Here is a 22,605-nt window from a genome sequence, read left to right on the forward strand (position 1 = left end):
GGCTAGGATCCATATGTCATTTGCATCTTTAACATGTTTCAAGAATGCATATCCATTGTTTAAAACATGTGTAGAAAAATCTCTTCTTATAAAATCCAAGCTATAAGGGTTGAATTAATAGAATATCCAAAACTAGGATAACAAAACTTTTGTGTTCATTTGCGGTGTGTGAATAAATTTTCTTTACATACATTTATTATTACTTTAAATTCTTTTGATATATAAACTCTAAAATCTTCATTTTCTTGTGATGTATTTGCCTTTTATCTCTTTTTTTGTTTATGAGATGAAGGGAAAGTGAAAACTCAAGTTTTGATTTAAGAAAAAAGTATACATCTAAAATGCACAATGTACACATGTAGAGACCGATAATTCTAAAAAGTGTCTGTAATTTTTAGGGATTGTAAACTCTTTTTAGTTTTAATATCTGGTTCTGCAATCATCGAGAAAGGGGGGAGGCGACGGATTTTTAACTGAGTGTTGACTCCCAATCCATTTGTCATTCCTTACAAAAATATAGCCCGTTAGGCATGATAAATCACTTTACAATCAACTATTATATATAGGTCAGCTTTTTGTAAATGGGCAAAATAATGGCTTGTTTGACTTGGGAAAATATCTCACCACACGTTCACTTGAGAATTTAATGTTATTCTTTTTAAAAGGTTAGGATCCATATCTCATTTTCATCTTTAACATGTTTCAAGCATGCATGTCCATTTTTTAAAACATGTGTTGAAAAAACTTTCTTATAAAATTTCGAGCTATTAGGGTTAAACTAGTAGAATTTCCCAAACTTGTATAACTAAATTTTTGTGTTCATTTGTGGTGTGTGAATAAATTTTTTTACTAACATTTTTTTATTGCATTAAATTATTTCAATACATATATTCTAAAATTTTCATTTTATTGTGATCTATTTGTCTTTTATCTCTTTTTTATTTTATGAGATGAAGGAAAAGTGAAAACTCAAGTTTTGGTTTAAGAAAAAGTATACATCTAAAATGGAAATGCACAATGCACAAATGTAGAGAGAGATAATTCCAAAAGGTGTCTGTAATTTTTAGGGATTGTAAACTCTTTTTAGTTTTTATGTGTCAGGCTCTGCAATCGTCGGGAAAAGGTTGAGGCGAGGGATTTTTAACTGAGTGTTGACTCCCAATCCATAAGTCATTCCTTCAAAAAAATATAGCCTGTTATGTTTGATAAATCACTTTCCAATCATCTATGATCGTTAGGTCAGCTTTTCGTAAATGGGCAAAAAAATGGATTGTTTGACTCGGTTCAATATCCCACTGCACGTTCACTTGAGAATTTAATGTTATTCTCCTTAAAAGGTCTGGATACATAGGTCATTTGCATCTTTAAGATGTTTCAAGCATGAATATACATTTTTTAAAATATTTCTAGAAAAATCTCTTCCTTAAAAAATTCTGAGCTATTACGGTTGAACTAGTGTAATTTCTAAAACATGTTTAACAAAACTATTGTGTTCATTTGTGGTGTGTGAATAAATTTTATTTACTTACATTCATTTATTGCCTTAAAATATTTCCATAGATAAACTCTAAAACTTTCACTTTGTTGTGATCTATTTACCTTTTATCTCTTTTTAATGTTTACGAGATGAAGGGAAACTGAAAAATAAAGTTTTGATTTAAGAAAAATGTATATATCTAAACTGGAAATGCACAATGCACAAAAGTTGAGAGAGATAATTCCAAAAAGTGTCTATAATTTTTAGGGATTGTAAACTCTTTTTAGTTTTTATATACAGGTTCTGCAATCATTGGGAAAAGGGGGAGGCAGGGGATTGGGGATATGGGGGATTTCTGACAGAGTGTTGACTCCCAAACCATAAGTCATTCCTTAAAAAAATATAGCCCGTCACAAATGATAAATCACTTTACAATCATCCGTTAGGTCTGCATTTTGTAAATGGGCAAAATAATTGCTTGTTTGACTCGGGTTAATATCCCACCACACTTTCACTGGAGAATTTAATGCTATTCTCTTTAAAAGGTTTGGATCCATAGGTCATTTGCATCTTTAACATGCTTCAAGCATGCATATCCATTTTTTAACACATGTGTAGAAAAATCACTTTCTTATAAAAATCAGAGGTATTAGGGTTGAACTAGTGGAATTTTACCAAAACTTGGATAAAAAAACTATTGTGTTCATTTGTGGTGTGTGAGTAATTTTTATTTACTTACATTTGTTTATTGCTTTAAATTATTTCGATACATTAACTCTAAAATTTTCATTTTTTTGTGATCTACATGCCTTTTATCTCTTTTTTTCTTTATGAGGTGACGGGAAAGTGAAAACTCTGGTTTTGATTTAAGAAATAAGTATACATATCAATTGCAAATGCACAATGCACAAATTTAGAGACAGATAATTCTAAAAAGTGTCTGTAAGTTTTAGGGATTGTAAACTCTTTTTAGTTTCTATAAATCAGGTTCTTCAATTGTCGGGAAAAGGGGGAGGCGGGGGATTTTTAATTGAGTGTTGACTCCCAATCCATAAGTCATTCCATACAAAAATATAGCCCGTTGAACATGATAAATCATTTTACAATCATCTATGATCGTTAGGTTAACTTTTTGTAAATGGGCAAAATAATGGCTTGTTTGACACGGGTAAATATCCCACCACACGTTCACTTGAGAATTTAATGTTATTCTTTTTAAATGGTTTGAATCCATAGGTCATTTGCATCTTTAACATGTTTCAAGCATGCATATCCATTTTTTAAAACATGTGTAGAAAAATCTCTTTCTTATAAAATTCCGAGCTATTAGGGTTGAACTAGTGGAATTTCCCAAACTCGGATAACAAAACTTTTGTGCTCATTTGTGGTGTGTGAATAATTTTTATTTACTTACATTTGTTTATTGCTTTAAATTCCTTCCAAACATAAACTCTAAAATTTTAATTTTGTTGTGTTCTATATGCCTTCTAGCTCTTTTTTTATTTACGAGATGAAGGGAAAGTAAAAACTCAAGTTTTGATTTAAAAAAAAATTATACATCTAAAATGCACAATGTACAAATGTAGAGACCGATAATTCTAAAAAGTGTCTGTAATTTTTGCGGATTGTAAACTCTTTTTAGCTTTTATATCAGGTTCTGCAATCGTCGGAAAAAGGGGGAGGTAAGGGATTTTTAACTGAGTGTAGACTCCCAATCCATCAGTCATTCCTTACAAAATATAGCCGGTTATGCAAGATAAATCACTTTACAATCAACTATGATATATAGGTCAGGTTTTTATAATGGGAAAAATAATGGCTTGTTTGACTTGGGTAAATATCTTACCGCACGTTCACTTGAGAATTTATTATTATTCTCTTTAAAAGGTTTGGATCCATAGGTCATTTGCATTTTTGACATGTTTCAAGCATGCATGTCCATTTTTTAAAACATGTTTTGAAAAATCTCTTTCTTATAAAATTCCGAGCTATTAGGGTTGAACTAGTAGAATTTCCCAAACTTGGATAAGAAAAATTTTGTGTTCATTTGTGGTGTGTGAATAAATTTTATTTACTAACATTTGTTTATTGCATTAAATTATTTCTTTACATAAACTCTAAAATTTTGTAAATGGGCAATATAATGGGTTGTTTGACTCAGTTCAATATCCCATTGCACGTTTACTTGAGAATTTAATGTTATTCTCTTTAAAAGGTTTGAATCCATAGGTCATTTGAATCTTTAACTAAGAGAGAGATAATTCTAAAAAGTGTCTGTAAGTTTTAGGGATTATAAACTCTTTTTAGTTTCTATATATTAGGTTTTGCAAATGTCGGGAAAAGGGGGAGGTGGGGGATTTTCAACTGAGTGTTGACTCCCAATCCATAAGTCATTCCTTACAAAAATATAGCCCGTTAAACTTGATAAATCACTTTACAATCATCTATGATTGTTAGGTCAGCTTTTTGTAAAAGGGCAAAATAATGGCTTGTTTGACTCGGGTAAATATCCCACCGCACGTTCACTTGTGAATTTAATGTTATTCTATTTAAAAGGTTTGAATCCATAGGTCATTTGAATCTTTAACATGTTTCAAGCATGCATATCCATTTTTTAAAACATGTGTAGAAAAATCTCTTTCTTATAAAATTTCGAGCTATTATGGTTGAACTAGTGGAATTTCCAAAACTTGGATAACAAAACTTGTGTTCATATGTGGTGTCTGAGTAAATTTTCTTTACTTACATTTGTTTATTTCTTTAAGTTCATTCCAAACATAAACTCTAAAATTTTCATTTTTTTGTGATCTATTTGCCTTTTATCTCTTTATTTTGTTTAGGAGATGTAGGGAAAATGAAAACTCAAGTTTTTATTTAAGACAAAAGTATACATCTAAAATTCACAATGTACAAATGTACAGACCGATAATTCTAAAAAGTGTCTATAACTTTTAGGGATTGTAAACTCTTTTTTAGTTTTTATATATCAGGTACTGCAATCGTCGGGAAAAGGGGGAGGCGAGGAATTTGTAACTGAGTGTTGACTCCCAATCCTTAAGTCATCCCATACAAAATATTGCCAATTACGCATGATAAATCACTTTACAATCAACTATGACATATAGGTCAGCTTTTTGTAAATGGGCAAAATAATAGCTTGTTTGACTTGGGTAAATATCTCACCGCACGTTCACTTGAGAATTTAATGTGAACCTCTTTATAAGGTTTTGATCCATAGGTTGTTTGCATCTTTAACATGCTTCAAGCATACATGTCCATTTTTCAAAACATGTGTTGAAAAATCTCTTTCTTATAAAATTCTGAGCTATTAGGGTTGAACTAGTGGAATTTCCCAAACTTGGATAACAAAACTTTTGTGTTCATTTGTGGTGTGTGAATAAATTTTCTTTATTTACATTTTTTTATTGCTTTAAATTCTTTCCATACATAAACTCTAAAATTTTCATTTTATTGTGATCTATTTGCCTTATATCTCTTTTTTTGTTTTTGAGATGAAAGGACAGTGAAAACTCAAGTTTTCATTTAGGAAAAAAGTATACATCTAAAATGGAAATGCACAATGCACAATGCACAAATGTAGAGAGAGATAATTCCAAAAACTGTATGTAATTTTTAGGCATTGTAAACTCTTTTATTTTTTATACATGAGGTTCTACAATCGTCGGGAAAAGAGGTATGCGGGGGATTTTTAACTGAGTATTGACTCCAAATCCATATGTCATTCCTTAAAAAAAATTTAGTTCGTTAAGCATGATATATCACTTTACAATCATCATAGATCGTTAGGTCAGATTTTTGTAAATGGGAAAAATAATGGCTTGTTTGACTTGGGTAAATGGCCCACCGCACGTTCACTTGAGCATTTAATGTCAGTCACTTTAAAAGGTTTGGATCCATAGGTCCTTTGCCTCTTTAACATGTTTCAAGCATGCATATCCATTTTTTAAAACATTTGTAGAAAAATCTTTCTTATAAAATTCTGAGCTATTATGGTTGAACTAGTGGAATTTCCCAAACTTTGGTAACAAAACTTTTGTGTTCATTTGTGGTGTGTGAATAAATTTTATTTACTTACATTTTTTATTGCAATAAATTCTTTCCATACATAAACTCTAAAATCTTCATTTTGTTGTGATCTATTTGCCTTATATCTCTTCTTTTGTTTACGAGATGAAGGGAAAGTGAAAACTCTAGTTTTGATTTAAAAGAAAAGTATAAATCTCAAATGGAAATTCACAATGCCCAAATGTAGAGAGAGACCATTCCAAAAAGTGTTTGTAATTTTTAGGGATTATAAAATCTTTTTACTTTTTATATATTAGGTTCTGTAATCGTAGGGAATAGGGGGAGGCGGGGGATTTTTAACTGAGTGTTGACTCCCAATCTATAAGTCATTATTTATAAAAATATAGCCCATTACACATGAAAAATTACTTTACAATCGTCTATGATTGTTAGGTTAGCTTTTTTTAAATGGGCAAAATAATGGCTTATTTGACTCGAGTAAATATCCCACCGCACATTCACTTGAGAATTTAATGTTATTCTCTTTAAAAGGTTTGGATCCGTAGGTCATTTGAATCTTTAACATGTTTCAAGCTTGCATATCCATTTTTTAAAACATTTGTAGAAAAATCTCTTTCTTATAAAACTCCGAGCTGTTGGGGTTGAACTAGAGGAATTTCCCAACGTTGGATAACAAAACTTTCTATTGCTTGAAATTTTTTCCATACAGAAACTCTATAATCTCCATTTCGTTGTGATCTATTGGCCTTTTTTATCTTTTTTTTCTTTACGAGATGAAGATAAAGTAAAAACTTAAGTTTTGATTGAAGAAAAAAGTATACCTCTAAAATGGAAATGCACAATGCACAAATGTAGTGAGAGAGAATTCCAAAAAGTGTGTGTAATTTTTAGGGATTGTAAACACTTTTTAGTTTTTATATATTAGGTTCTGTAATTGTCGGGAAAAAGGGGAGGCGGGGCATTTTTAACTGAGTGTTGACTCCCAATTCATAAGTCCTTCCTTACAAAAATATAGCCCGTTACACAAGAGAAATCACTTTACAATCATTTATGATCGTTAGGTCAGCTATTTGTAAATGGGCAAAATAATGGCTTGTTTGACTCGGGTAAATATCCCATCGCACGTTCATTTGAGAATTTAATGTTACTCACTTTAAAAGGATTGGATCCATAGGTCATTTGAATATTTAACATGTTTCAAGCAGGCATATCCATATTTTAAGACATGTGTAGAAAGATCTCTTTCATATAAAAATCCGAGCAATTAGGTTTGAAGTAGTGGAATTTCATAAACTTGGTTAACAAAACTTTTGTGTTCATTTGTGGTGTGTGAATAAATTTTCTTTACTTACATTTTTTTATTGCTTTAAATTCTTTCCATACATAAACTCTAAAAATTTCATTTTCTTATTATCTATTTGCCTTTTATATCTTTTTTTGTTTACGAGATGAAGGAAAAGTGAAAACTCAAGTTTTGATTTAAGAAAAAAGTCTACATCTAAAATGGAAATGCACAATGTACAAATGTAGAGAGAGATAATTCCAAAAAGTGTATGTAATTTTTAGGAATAGTAAAAACTTTATAGTTTTTATGTATCAGGTTCTGCAATCTTTGGGAAAAGGGGGAGGTGAGGGCTTTTTAAGTGAGTGTGGACTCCCAATCCATAAGTCATTCGTTAAAAAAATATAGCCCGTTACGCATGATAAATCACATTACAATCATCTATGATCGTTAGGTCAACTTTATGTAAATGGGCAAAATAATGGCTTGATTAACTCAGGTAAAATCCCACCGCACGTTCACTTAAGAATTTAAAGTTATTCTCTTTAAGTGCTTTGGATCCATAGGGCATTTGTATCTTTAACATGTTTCAAGCATGCATATCCATTTTTTAAAACATGTGTAGAAAAATCTCTTTCTTATAAAATTTCAAGCTATTAGGGTTGACGTAGTGGAATTTTTGAAACGTGGAAAACAAAAATTTTGTGTTTATTTGTGGTGTGTGGATAAAATTTACTTACTTACATTTTTTTATTGCTTTAAATTATTTGCATACATAAACTCTAAAACTTTCATTTTGTTGTGATCTATTTGCCTTTAGTCGCTCTTTTTTGTTTACGAGATGAAGGGTAAGAGAAAACTCAAGTTTTGATTTAAGAAAAATGTGTACATTTAAAATATAAATACACAATGCAAAATGGGAAAATGTAGAGAGAGATAATTTCAAAAATTATTTGTAATTTTTAGGGATTGTAAACTCTTTTTAGTTTTTATATATCAGGTTCTGCAATCGTCGGGAAAAGGGGGAATCGGGGGATCTTTAACTGAGTGTTGAATCCCAATCTATAAGTCATTCCATACAAAAATATAGCCGATACACATGATTAATCACTTTTCAATCATTTATGATCGTTTGGTCAACATTTTGTAAATAGGCAAAATAATGGCTTGTTTGACTCGGGTAAATATCCCACCGCAATTTCACTTGAAAATTTAATGTTATTCTCTTTAAAAGGTTTGAATCTATAGGTCATTTGTATTTTTAACATGTATCAAGCATGCATAACAATTTTTTTCAAACATGTCTAGAAAAATCTCTTTCTTATAAAATTCCGAGCTATAAGGGTTGAACTAATGGAATTTTCATAACTTGGATAACAAAACTTTTGTGTTCATTTGTGGTGTGTAAATAAATTTTTTTTACTTACATTTTTTTATTGCTTTAAAATATTTCCATACATAAACTCTAAAATTTTCATTTTGTTTTGATCTAGATTCCTTTTATCTCTTTTTTTGTCTACGAGATGAAGGGAAAGTGAAAACTGAAGTTTCGATTTAAGAAATAAGTATACATCTAAAATGCACAATGTACAAATATAGAGACTGATAATTCTAAAAAGTGTCTGTAATTTGTAGGGATTGTAAAAGATTTGGATCCATAGTTCATTTGCATCTTTAACATGTTTCAAGCACGCATATCCATTTTCTAAAACATGGGTAGAAAAATCTCTTTGTTATAAAATTCCGAGCTATTAGTGTTGTAGTAGTGGAATTTCCCAAACTTGGAAAAAAAAACTTTTGTGTTCATTTGTGGTGTGTGAATAATGTTTCTTTACTTACATTTGTTTATTTCTTTAAATTATTTCCATACATAAACTCTAAAATTTTCATTTTGTTATGATCTATTTGCCATTTACCTCTTATTTTTGTTTACAAGATGAATGGAAAGTGAAAACTCAAGTTTATATTTAAGAAAAAATTATACATCTAAAATAGAAATAGAAAAAGCACAAATTTAGAGAAAGATAATTCCAAAAAGTGTCTAGAATTTTTAGGGATTGTAAACTCATTTCAGTTTTTATATATCAGGCTTTGCAATCGTCGGGAAAATGGGGTGGCGGGGTATTTTTAACTGAGTGTAAACTCCCAATCCATAAGTCATTCCTTACAAAAATATAGCCCATTATGCATGATAAATCACTTTACAATCACCTATGATCGTTAGGTCAGCTTTTTGTAAATGGGCAAAATAATGGCTTGTTTGACTTGGGTAAATATCCCATTGCACGTTCACTTGAGAATTTAATGTTATTCTCTTTAAAAGGTTTGGATCCATAGGTTATTTGCATATTTAACATGTTTCAAGCATGCATATCCTTTTATTAAAACATGTGTAGAAAAATCTCTTTGTTATAAACATCCGAGAAATTAGGGTTGAACTAGTGGTATTTCCCAAACTTGGATAAAAAAACTTTTGTGTTCATATGTGGTGTGTGTATAAATTTTCTTTCCTTACATTTGTTTATTGTTTTAAATTCTTTCCATACATAAATTCGAAAATTTTCATTTTGTTGTGATCTATTTACCTTTTATCTCTTTTTTCTTTAACGAGATGACGGTAAAGTGAAAACTCAAGTTTTGATTTAAGAAAAAAGTATACATCTAAAATGGAACTACACAATGCAAAAATGTAGAGAGAGATAATTCCAAAAATTGTTTGTAACTTTTAGGGATTGTAAACTATTTTTGTTTTTTATATATCAGGTTCTGTAATCGTCGAGAAAAGGGGGAGGCGGGGGATTATTAACTGAGTGTTGACTCCCAATCCATAAGTCATTCCTTAAAAAAATAGCCCATTACGCATGATAAATCACTTTACAATCATCTATGATCGCTAGGTCAGCTTTTTGTAAATGGGCAAAATAATGGCTTGTTTGACTCCGGTAAATATCCCACTACACGTTCACTTGGGAATTCAATGTTATTCTCTTTAAGAGTTTTGGATCCATAGGTCATTTGCATCTTTAATATGTTTCAGGCAGGCATATCCATTTTTTAAGACATGTGTAGAAAAATCTCTTTCTTATAATTTCTGAGCTGTTAAGTTTGAACTAGTGGAATTTCCCAAACTCGGATAACAAAACTTTGGTGTTCTTTTGTGGTGTGTGAATAAATTTTCTTTACTTACATTTGTTTATTTCCTTAAATTATTTCCATACATAAACTCTAAAATTTTCATTTTGTTGTGACCTATTTGCCTTTGATCTCTTTTTTTTATTAAGAGATGAAGGGAAAGTGAAATCTCAAGTTTTTATTTAAGAAAAAAGTATACATCTAAAATTCAAATGCACAATGCACAAATGTAGAGAGAGATAATTCAAAAAAGTGTTTGTAATTTTTAGGGATTGTAAACTCTTTTTAGTTTTTATATATAAGGTTCTGTAATCGTCGGGAAAAGGGGGAGGTGGGGGATTTTTAATTGAGCGTTTACTCCAAATCCATAAGTCATTCGTTACAAAAATATAGCCCTTTATGCAAGATAAATCACTTTACAATCATCTCTGATCGTTAGGTCAACTTTTTGTAAATTGGCAAAATAATGGCTTGTTTCACACGATAAATATCCCACCGCACGTTCACTTGAGAATTTATTGCTATTCTATTTAAAAGGTTTGAATACATAGGTCATTTGCATCATCAACATGTTTCAAGCATGCATATCCATTTTTTAAAACATGTGTACAAAAACCTCTTTCTTATAAAATTCCGAGCTATTAGGGTTTAACTAGTGGAATTTCCCAAACTTGTATGACAAAACATTTGTGTTCATTTGTGGTGTGTGAATAAATTTTCTTTACTTACATTTGTTTATTGATTTTAATTCTTTTCATACATAAACTGTAAAATTTTCATTTTGTTGTGATCTATTTTCCTTTTATCTCTTTTTTTTGTATACGAGATGAAGAGAAAGTGAAAACTCAAGTTTTGATTTAGGAAAAAAGTGTACATATAAAATGGAAATGCACAATGCACAAATGTAGAGAGAGATAATTCCAAAAAGTGTCTGTAACTTTTATGGATTGTAAACTCTTTTTAGTTTTTATATATCTAGTTCTCCAATCGTCGGGAAAAGGGGGAGGCAGGGGATATTTAATTGAGTGTTGACTCCCAATCTATAAGTCATTCCTTACAAAAATATAGCCCGTTACGCATGATAAATCACTTTACAATCATCTATGATCGTTAGTTCAACTTTTTGTAAATGGGCAAAAAAAAAACACTTGTTTGACTCGGGTAAATATCCAACCTCACGTTCACTTGTGAATTTAATGTTATTCTCTTTAAATGGTTTGGATCCATAGGTCATTTGCATCTTTAACATGTTTCAAGCAAGCATATCCATTTTTTGAAAATTGTGTAGTGAAATCTCTTTCTCATAAAATTCCGAGCTATTAGGGTAGAACTAGTGGAGTTTCCCAAACTTGGATAACAAAACTTTTGTGTTCAATTGGGGTGTGTGAAGAAATTTTCTTCACTTACATTTGTTTAATGCTTTAAATTCTTTCTATACATAAACTCTAAAATTTTCATTTTGTTGTGATCTGTATGCCTTTTATCTCTTTTTTTGTTTACGAGATGAACGGATAGTGAAAACTTAAGTTTTGATTTTACAAAAAAGTATACATCAAATATGTAAATGCACAGTGAACAATGCACAAATGTAGAGAAAGATAATTCCAAAAAGTGTCAGTAATTTTTAGGGATTGTAAATTCTTTTTAGTTTTTATATATTAGGTTCTATAATCGTCGGGAAATGGCGGATACAAGGGATTTTTAGCTGAGTGAGGACTCCCCAATCATAAGTCATTCCTTACAAAAATATAGCCCGTTACGCATGATAAATCACTTTACAATCATCTATGATCGTTAGGTGAGCTTTTTGTAAATGGGCAAAATAATGGCTTGTTTGACTTCGGTAAATATCCCACCGCACCTTCACTTGAGAATTTAATGTTATTCTCCTTTAAAGGCTTGTATCCATAGGTCATTTGCATCTTTAACTTTTTTCAAGCATGCATATCCATTTTTTATAATATGTGTGAAAAAATGCCTTTCTTATAAAATTCCGAGCTATTAGAGTTGAACTAGTGGAATTTCCCAAACTTGGATAACAAAACTTTTGTGTTTATTTGTGGTGTGTGAATAAATTTTCCTTACTTACATTTGTTTGTTGCTTTAAATTCTTTCTATAAAAAAACTATAAAATTTTCAATTTGTTGTGATCTATTTGCCTTTTATCGCTTTATTTTTTTTGTTTATGAGATGAAGGGAAAGTGAAAACTCAAATTTTGATTTAAGAAAAAGTATACATCTAAAATGGAAATACATAATCCACAAATGTAGAGAGAGATAATTCCAAAAAGTGTCTGTAATTTTTAGGGAATGTAAACTCATTTTAGTTTTTATATATCAGTTTCTGCAATTGTCGGGAAAAAGGGGTGGCGGGGTAGTTTTAACTGAGTGTAGACTTCCAATCCATATTACATTTCTTACAAAAATATAGCCCGTTACGCACGATAAATCACTTTACATCTATGATCGTTAGGTCAGCTTTATGTAAGTGGGAAAAATAATGGCTTGTTTGACTTGGGAAAATATCCCATTGCACGTTCACTTGAGTATTTAATGTTATTCTCTTTAAAAGGTTTGGATCCATAGGTCATTTGTATCTTTAACTTGTTTCAATCATGCATATCTATTTTTTAAAACATGTGTAGAAAAATGCCTTTCGTATAAAATTCCGTGCAATTAGGGTTGAACTAGTGGTATTTCCCAAACTTTGATAATGAAACTTTTGTGTTCATTTGTGGTGTGTGAATAAATTTTCTTTCCTTACATTTGTTTATTACTTTAAATTCTTTCCATACATAAATTCGAAATTTTTTATTTTTTTGTGATCTATTTGCCTTTTATCACTTTTTTCTTTAACGAGATGAAGGGAAAGTGAAAACTCAAGTTTCTATTTAAGAAAAAAGTATACATCTAAAATGGAAATGCACAACGCACAAATGTAGAGGGAGATAATTCCAAAAATTTTGTGTAATTTTTAGGGTTTGTAAATTATTTTTATTATTTTTAAATCAGGTTCTCAAATCGTCGGGAAAAAGGGGAGGCGGGGGATTATTAACTGAGTGTTGACTCTCAATCCATAAGTCATTCTTTAAAAAAATAGCCCATTACGCATGATAAATCACTTTAAAATCATCATTGATCGCTAGGTCAGCTTTTTGTAAATGGGTAAAATAATGGCTTGTTTGACTTGAGTAAATATCCCACCGCAAGTTCACTTTGGAATTTAATGTTATTCTCTTTAAAAGGTTTGGATCCATAGGTCATTTGCATCTTTAACATGTTTTAAGCCGGCATATCCATTTTTTAAAACATATGTAAAAAAATCTCTTTCTTATAAAATTCCGAGCTATTAGGGTTGAAATATTGGAATTTCCCAAACTTGGATAAAAAAATTTTGTGTTCATTTGTAGTGTGTGAATAAATTTTCTTTACTTACATTTGATTATTGCTTTAAATTCTTTCCATACATAAACTCTAAAATTTTCATTTTGTTGTGATCTCTTTGCCTTTTGTCTCTTTTTTTATTAGGAGATGAAGGGAAAGTGAAAACTCTAGTTTTTGTTTAAGAAAAAAATATAGATCTAAAATGGAAATGCACAATGCACAAATGTAGAGAGATATAATTCCAAAAAGTTTCTGTAATTTTTAGGGATTGTAAACTCTTTTTTTTTTTATATATCCAGTTCTGCAATCGACGGGAAAAGGGGGAGGCGAGGGATTTTTAACTGAGTGTTGACTCCCAATTCATAAGTCATTCCTTACAAAAATATAGCCCGTTACACGTGATAAATCACTTTACAATCATCTATGATTGTTAGGGCAGCTCTTGGTAAATGGGCAAAATAATGGCTTGTTTGACTTGGGTAAATATCCCACCGCACCTTCAATTCTGAATTTAATGTTATTTCCGTTTAAAGGTTTGGATCCATAGGTCATTTGCATCTTTAACTTGTTTCAAGCATGCATATCCATTTTTTAAAACATGTGTAGAAAAATATCTTTCTTATAAAATTCCGAGCTATTAGTGTGGAAGTAGTGGAATTTCCCAAACTAGGATAACAAAACTTTTGTGTTCATTTGTGGTGTGTGAATAAATTTTATTTACTTACATTTGTTTATTGTATTAAATTCTTTCTATAAATAAACTCTAAAATTTTTATTTTGTTGTGATCTATTTGCCTTTTATCTCTTTTTTTTTTGTTTATGAGATGAAGGGAATGTGAAAACTCAAGTTTTGATTTAAGAAAAAAGTATACATCTAAAATGGTTATACACAATCCACAAATGTAGAGAGAGATAATTCCAAAAAGAGTCTGTAATTTTTAGGGATTGTAAACTCATTTTAGTTTTTATATATCATATTCTGCAATCGTCGGGAAAAAGGGGTGGCGGGGTATTTTTAACTGAGTGTAGACTCCCAATCCATATGTCATTTCTTACAAAATATAGCCCGTTACGCATGATAAATCACTTTACATCTATGATCGTTCGGTCAACTTTTTGTAAATGGGCAAAATAATGGCTTGTTTGACTTGGGTAAATATCCCATTGCACGTTCACTTGAGAATTTATTGTTATTTTCTTTAAAAGGTTTGGCTCCATAGGTCATTTGCTTCTTTAACATGTTTCAAGCATGCAAATCCATTTTTTAAAACAAGTGTAGAAAAATATCTTTCTTATAAAATTCTGAGCTATTAGGGTCGAACTAGTGGTATGTCCCAAACTTGGAAAACAAAACTTTTGTGTTCATTTGTGGTGTATGAATAAATTTTCTTTCCGTACATTTGTTTATTTCTTTAAATTCTTTCCATACATAAATTCAAAAATTTTCATTTTGTTGTGACCTATTTGCCTTTTATCTCTTTTTTCTTTAACGAGATGAAGGGAAAGTGAAAACTCAAGTTTTGATTTAAGAAAAATGTATACATCTAAAATGGAAATGCACAATGCACGAATGTAGAGAGAGATAATTCCAAAAAATTTCTGTTATTTTTAGGGATTGTAAACTATTTTTATTTTTTGCAAATCAGGTTCTGCAATCGTCGAGAAAAGGAGGAGGTGGGGGATTATTAACTGAGTGTTGACTCCCAATCCATCCGTCATTCCTAAAAAAAATAGCCCATTATGCATGATAAATCACTTTACAATGATCTATGATCGCTAGGTAAGCTTTTTGTATATGGGCAAAATAATGGATTGTTTGACTCGGGTAAATATCCCACCACACGTTTACTTGGGAATTTAATGTTATTCTCTTTAAAAGGTTTGGATCCATAGGTCATTTGAATCTTTAAAATGTTTCAAGCATGCATATCCATTTTTTAAAACATGTATAGAATAATCTCTTTCTTATAAAATTCCGAGCTATTAGGGTTGAACTAGTGGAATTTCCCAAACTTGGACAACAAAATTTTGTGTTCATTTGTGGTGTGTTAATAAATTTTCTTTACTTACATTTGTTTATTGCTTTAAATTCTTTCCATACATAAACTCTAAAATTTTCATTTTGTTGTGATCTATTTGCCTTTTGTCTCTTTTTTTTTTTACGAGATGAAGGAAAAGTGAAAACTCTAGTTTTTATTTAAGAAAAAGGTATAGATCTAAAATGGAAATGCACAATGCAAAAATGTAGAGAGAGATAATTCAAAAAGTGTCTGTAATTTTTAGGGATTGTAAACTCTTTGTAGTTTTTATATATCCAATTCTACAATCCACGGGAAAAGGGGGAGGCGAGGGATTTTTAACTGAGTGTTGACTCCCAATCCATAAGTCATTCCTAGCAAAAATATAGCCTTTTACGCATGATAAATCATTTTACAATCATCTATGATCGTTAGGTCAGCTTTTTGTTAATGGGCAAAATAATGGCTTGTTTGACTCGGGTAATTATCCCACCGCACCTTCCCTTGAGAATTTAATGTTATTCTCTTTTAAAGGTTTGGATCCATAGGTCATTTGCATCTTTAACTTGTTTCAAGAATGCATATCCTTTTTTTAAAACATGTGTAGAAAATTGTCTTTCTTATAAAATTCTGAGCTATTAGGGTTGAACTAGTGAAATTTCCCAAACTTGGATAACAAAACTTTTGTTTTCATTTGTGGTGTGTGAATAAATTTTCTTTACTTACATTTTTTTATTGCTTTAAATTATTTCTATAAATAAACTCAAAAATTTTCATTTTGTTGTGATCTATTTGCCTTTTATCTTTTTTTTTTTTTTTTTATGAGGTGAAGGGAAAGTGAAAACTCAAGTTTTGATTTAAGAAAAAGTATACATCTAAAATGGAAATGCACAATGCACAAATGTAGAGAGAGATAATTCAAAAAAGTTTTCGTAATTGTTTGGGATTGTAAACTCTTTTTAGTGTTTATATATCAGGTTCTGCTATCATCGGGAAAAGGGGGAGGCAGGGGATTTTTAACCGAGTGTTGACTCTCAATCCATAAGTCATTCCTTACAAAAATATAGCCCGTTACGCTTGATAATGTTATGTACTCAATAGCATACCGAGTCACTCAGAGGAGGAGACAATGACTCAATTTTACTTTTATTACTTATGTTGCTTTTAATTTCGAATGTGATTGATTATGTAATAAGACTTGAAGGTATGTGTATAGTTGGGATTTATAAACCTAACCCTAACCTATCTTGGCATGAATGACCCTATTTAAAGGGTAAGGAATGAGAAATAAGGTAAGTTCAGATTTGGAGTAAAATAGAGTAATTAGGTTCTTGCTTGGTTCCCTATCCTAGGGTTCTTGGTGTGAACTATCCTTGGTGGTTTGCTGCATCCATTGGGGAGTCTTTGAGGAGATCTTGGAAGGAAAAAGAAGAGGAATCAACCTTCTCTTCCAAGTTGTAATAGTTATCCATCTCTTCCACGAACCAGCAGTGAGAGAAGGAGGTTTTGCGCAAGCCGTAGCATCAAAAAAGGGGTTTTCGACTTGCTGATTGAAAGAGGTCTTCAAGAGGTATTTTTATCTATCTTTACCAAGTTTAGAAGAGCTATAGACTGCCTTCTTTACATACAACATTGGTAGTTGCATGAATTCAGAAGCCCTACTCATTGACGTGAGGTATAAAGTGGGGTTTCACAATTGGATCCTTAAACAGTCTCTTGATTGAATTGGTGCATCTATAATTGAGAAAAGGAAACTCCTTTTCAATTATAACGTGTGAGGGAAATAAAAGAGAGTTTCTTTTCACAAAAACGTGTTAAGACACCAACTAACAGTGCTCGATCCTTATGTGACTCGTTGAGTTACTAGATCCATGGCTAGGGACCATAACAACTTGGTATTAGAGCAGGGTAACCTGGCAGATATCAGCAGCCATGAATTGCCTGAAGCTATCCTCAAAGGCAATGCAGATAATGAGAAAAGATTTGCTGAATTGGAGGAGAGGTTTTCTAAGGTTGATATCGGTATGGTGACCTTGAATGGAAGAATGGACAGCATGGAGACTGGTCTGACTACTAGAAGGAACACAACTCCAGAGCAAAGAGGAGGGGACCATTCATATAACAAAGGGGGAGAAGAGTTTACGAGGCGCACGAGTTTCTTTGGCCAGCAAGGACCCTTCATCCCGGGGGGACCCTTCAACCAGGGGGGAGACACTATACCTGGCCAGCAAGGACCCTTCATCCCGAGGGGACCCTTCCACCAAGGAGGAGGCACAGTACCTAGGTACACTAAACTCGAATTTCCCACTTATAATGGGTCAAAAGACCCTTTGGTATATCTATATCGCTGCAAAAATATTTTTGCCTATCAATGAGTACCGGCGTATGATAAAGTGGGGATGGCTGTTTTCCACTAATTTGGGAGAAACACAACTCTAGTATCAGCAAGTTGAGGCCGATAGACCAGTTGTGGAGTGGGAAGAATTTATGAATTTATGCTCTCTTCATTTTGGTCCTCTGGCGTACAGCAATCCCTTGGGTGTTTTGGTTCTGTTACGACAAACTGGTTCTGTGGAGCAATATAAAAAACTGTTCCAAGAAAATTTAGCACGAGCAAATGGTATGGTATGAGTGGACCAGCAAGTGGCGCTATTTACAGCAGGCCTGAGGGAGGTGTTAAATCTTGAGGTGGAGCTCTATGCACCGATTACATTATCACACGCGATGAATGTAGCCCGTGCTTTAGAACTGCGGCAGAAGGCCCTGCACAGATGACCCACATGGTTAGGGGAGAGGAGCACTTTCTCCACCTGGCAGAGCAGACGCAATTATCCTCAGGGGGTTCAGACCACAACACCTCCTCCTAGACACACTTCGAGCACGACTTTACTACGGGATACAAAATCGAGCAATCATCCACCTCAGTACAAAAAAAAATTGACAAGTGCTGAGATGATGGAGAGGCGGTCCAAAAATCTGTGTTACAACTGTGGTGAACCATATCGGGTTGGTCATCAGTGCAAACGATTGTTTTTAATATATACGGTTGAAGATGATGATATCGAGGTGACAGAGGATATGATAGAGGAAGCACCACCGGAAATTTCCTTGCATGCAATTATTGGGCAAAAGTCGCCCAAAACCATGCAAGTCAGAGCTCAGATCTTCGATCGGGAACTCGTGGGCCTAGTGGACTCGGGGAGCACCCACAATTTTCTTAGTTTGAAGGCGGCCGAGCACCTATAGTTATAGATTCTTCCCCATCAGACAACCACAGTCTCAATGGCCAATGGGAGAAGGTTCCTAGCTACAGAATCAGCAAGGTGGTAAATTTTACTATTGGCACTACTTTGTTTCAGGCTGAGTTTTTTGTTATTCGTCTTGCTGGTTTTGATATGGTGTTGGGAATCAAATGGTTACAAATGTTGGGACCCATTTTGTGGGACTTTTTTGCATTGACAATGAGTTTTGTCCTACGTGGTAGCCAAGTGCTCCTACAAGGAAGTCAGACAGAAACACAACAACACATTCATTCTCTTACTACCCTAGATAATTCAACAGGCAGGATTGATGGTCTTATTGATGAGTTCTCCTACCTTTTCTGTGAGCCTACAGGGCTCCCCCCGCTCAGACAGTGTGATCACCGTATATTTTTGAAACTAGGGTCAGATGTGGTAGTTGTTCGTCCATATTGGTACCCTCACCTCCAAAAAGTGAGATTGAAAGACAGTCCCAGGCGATGCTACAACAGGGCCTTATTCGCAGCAGTAGGTCCCCCTTCTCTTCACCAATTCTGCTCGTGAAGAAACATGATGGGACTTGGTGCTTTTGTGTTGATTACCATGAGTTGAACGCGTTGACAGTGAAAGAAAAATTTTCCATTCCGGTGGTGGAGGAGCTCCTCGATGAGCTACATGGATCGTGGGTCTTCAAAAAATTAGACTTAAGGTCTGGGTATCATCAGATTCGCATGCATCCAGCAGATATTGAAAAGATGGCATTCCAAACACATTACGACCACTTTGAATTTGTGGTCATGCCTTTTGGGCTATCAAATGCTCCTTCTACTTTCCAGGCGCTGATGAATGAGGTATTTAGCTCTTACCTTCGGAAATTCTTACTTGTTTTTTTTTATGATATACTCATATATAGCAAATCTCGAGATTACCACTAAGCACATTTGAGAACTGTATTTGATTTATTGCGAGCACACAAATTATATTTGAAGAAGTCCAAATACTCCTTTGGGGCATCTCATGTTGCTTACCTAGGCCACATTATTTCCCATGAGGGGGTCACTGTTGATCTCGAGAAGATTCAGGACATTAATCAGTAGCCATAGCCTCAGTCTTGCTAAGTAGTACACGGATTCTTTGGTTTGGTAGGCTATTACCGGAAATTTATTCGGAGTTTGGGTCCGTTGACAGCACCTTTGACAAACCTTCTTAAAAAGAATTCCTTTCAGTGGAACGAGGAGGCTTCCATGGCATTTGATGCACTCAATAATGCTCTTGCATCTACACCGGTGCTACAACTTCCAAATTTTGATGACTTGTTTGTGATAGAATATGATGCTTCTGGTGGGGGCATTGGCGCCGTGTTGCATCAAAACTCTCACCCCATTGATTATTTCAGTCGACAGTTGGCCTCTCGTTATCAGAAATTGGCTACATATGAACGCGAACTGATCGGGTTGGCCAAGGCGGTCCAACACTAGCAGCAGTATTTATGGGGACGTACTTTTCTCATCTGCACTGATCATTATAGTCTCACGTTCTTACTTGAGCAACTTCTCACGACATCACCACAGCAACATTGGATTAGTAAGTTGATGGGCTTTGATTTTTCAGTGGAGTATCGTGCGGGAAAATTAAACAAGGTGGCGGATGCCTTGTCCAGACGTTTTGAACATCAACAACTCATCTATGCCATCAGCCAGTCGTGTATTCTCATTCTAGACAAGGTTCGTGATGCGCATGCAACACTTCCAGCACTGCAGGAGCTGCACCGCAAAATTTCCAATGGGGAGATGGATTCTAAGTGGTCCATTCAGGATTCACTAATTTGCAATAAGCAGCGGATTTACCTTCTGACCAAGTCCGAGTTGATTCGAGCCATTCTCTTGGCTTATTATGATTCTACCCATGAGGGGTTATAGAAGACGTTGTGGCGTATTCGGGCGGATTTCTATTGGCCAGCTATGAAGTCCTCCATTAATACATATGTCTCCGATTGTCAGGTATGTAAAAGGAACAAATCAGATCATTTGAGTCTTGCAGGTCCTCTCCAGCCTCTCGCTCTACCTACTCAGGTATGGGCAGATATTTCAATGGACTTCGTGGAGGGTCTTCCCCTTTCAGCTGGGAAGTCTGTTTTGTTTGTGGTGTTTGATCGCTTCTCCAAATATGGTCGTTTTATCCCGATGGCTCACCCCTACACGACAGCTCACGTGGCTCAAACCTTCTTAGAGCATATTGTATGCTTACATGGCATCCTTGAATCTATTGTGAGTGACCGGGACGCGGTTTTCACGAGTACTTTCTGGAGGGAACTGTTTCGACTGAGTGGAACGCAATTGAAATTTTCCTCTGCATATCACCCTCTGACGGATGGCCAAACCCAAGTGGTTAATCAGACCATAGAGATGTATCTCCGGTGTTTAGTGGGAGATCGACCGAAATAGTGGGTTCAATGGCTACTCAGGGTAGAATACTGTTATAACACTTCATTCCACTCGGCCTCGTAGTCCTCTCCTTTCCGGGTTCTTTATGGGAGGGACCCCCCGAGGCTTCTCTCTTATACCAGAGGCACCACCCCCGTGGATGCCATTGATGAGGCACTCATGGATCAAAATCAGGTGTTGAAGACGTTTACAGACCGGCTATGAAAGGCTTAGGACAGGATGACTACGACTTACATCAAGGGCCACTAGGATGTCTCATACGCTGTTGGGGACTATGTGTGGCTACGTCTCTGGTAGTACTGACAACACTCTCTCGCCGGGCCAACACGCCATAAGCTATCCCCCAAGTACTTTGGGCCTTTTGCCATTATTTGACTCGTCGGGCAGGTGGCATATCAACTAAAATTTTCGGACACAGAGAAGTTGCATGATGTGTTTCATGTCTCACTACTAAAACCTCACAAGGGGCCAGCCCCTTCTTCCCCACCGTTCCTTCCACTTGTGGACAATGGCCACATCATTCTGACACCCCACGCGGTGTTATGGGTGCGTGTGATGAATGACTAGTGGGACATCCACATGCAATGGATCGCTACAGACCCCGAGGCAACGACATGGGAGCGGTTAGAGACCTTCAAACAGGTCTATCCACCTTACAAGCTTGAGCACAAGCTCTTTCTCCTAGGGGAGGCAGATGTTATGGACTCAATAACACACCGAGTGACTTAGAGGAGGAGACAATGACTCACCAAGTCACCTAATTTTACTTTTATTACTTATGTTGCTTTTAATTTTGAATTTTATTGATTATGTAATAAGACTTGAAGGTAGGGGTATAGTTGGGATTTATAAACCTAACCCTAACCTATCTTGGCATGAAGGACCCTATTTAAAGGGTAAGGAATTAGAAATAAGGTAAGTTTGGATTTAGAGTAAAATAGAGTAATTAGGTTCTTGCTAGGTTCCCTATCCTAGGGTTCTTGGCATGAACTATCCTTGGTGGTTTTCTGCATCCATTGGGGAATCTTTGAGGAGATATTGGAAAGAAAAGGAAGAGGAATCAGCCCTCTCTTCCAAGCTGCAATAGTTATCCATCTCTTCCACGAACCAGCAGTGAGTGACGGAGGTTTTGTGTGAGCCTTAGCATCAAGAAAGGGGTTTTTGAGTTGCTGAATGAAGGAGGTCTACAAGAGATATTTTTATCTATCTTTTCCCAGTTTAGAAGAGCTATAGACTGCCTTCTTTACATACAGCATTGGTAGTTCCATGAATTCAGAAACCCTACTCATTGACGTGAGGAATATAGTGGGGTTTCATAATTGGATCCTTAAATAGTGTCTTGATTGAATTGGTGCATCTATAATTGAAAAAAGGAAACTCCTTTTCAATTATAACGTGTGAGGGAAGTAAAAGAGAGTTTTTTTCAACAAAACGTGTTAAGAAACCCTCTAACAGTGTTGGATCCTTATTTGACTCGCTGAGTTACTAGATCCATGGCTAGGGACCATAACAGATAAATCACTTTACAATCATCTATGATCGTTAAGTCTGCTTTTTGTAAATGGGCAAAATAAAGGCTTGT

The 22,605-nt window shown here is 34.0% G+C and overlaps 1 protein-coding gene across 1 annotated transcript in view; it reads left to right on the forward strand.

The window, feature by feature from the left end:
• LOC137965279 (uncharacterized) overlaps positions 1-20,498 on the forward strand; it is a 99,698-nt gene extending 79,200 nt beyond the window's left edge. Inside the window, exons 3-12 of the mRNA XM_068811609.1 lie at positions 16,763-16,910; positions 17,248-17,673; positions 17,780-17,960; positions 18,003-18,070; positions 18,179-18,520; positions 18,562-19,111; positions 19,204-19,430; positions 19,612-19,672; positions 19,726-20,032; positions 20,108-20,498. Coding sequence (XP_068667710.1) covers positions 16,763-16,910; positions 17,248-17,673; positions 17,780-17,960; positions 18,003-18,070; positions 18,179-18,520; positions 18,562-19,111; positions 19,204-19,430; positions 19,612-19,672; positions 19,726-20,032; positions 20,108-20,498 — 2,701 coding nt within the window. The remainder of the gene's footprint in view (positions 1-16,762; positions 16,911-17,247; positions 17,674-17,779; positions 17,961-18,002; positions 18,071-18,178; positions 18,521-18,561; positions 19,112-19,203; positions 19,431-19,611; positions 19,673-19,725; positions 20,033-20,107) is intronic.
• The last annotated feature ends 2,107 nt before the right edge of the window (positions 20,499-22,605 follow it).

This window comes from Aristolochia californica, unplaced genomic scaffold (assembly GCF_029961685.1).
Source record: "Aristolochia californica isolate CCGP_79_NKW_82.1479 unplaced genomic scaffold, dmAriCali1.0.hap1 SCAF_5, whole genome shotgun sequence".
In the NCBI taxonomy this organism is placed as follows: domain Eukaryota; kingdom Viridiplantae; phylum Streptophyta; class Magnoliopsida; order Piperales; family Aristolochiaceae; genus Aristolochia; species Aristolochia californica.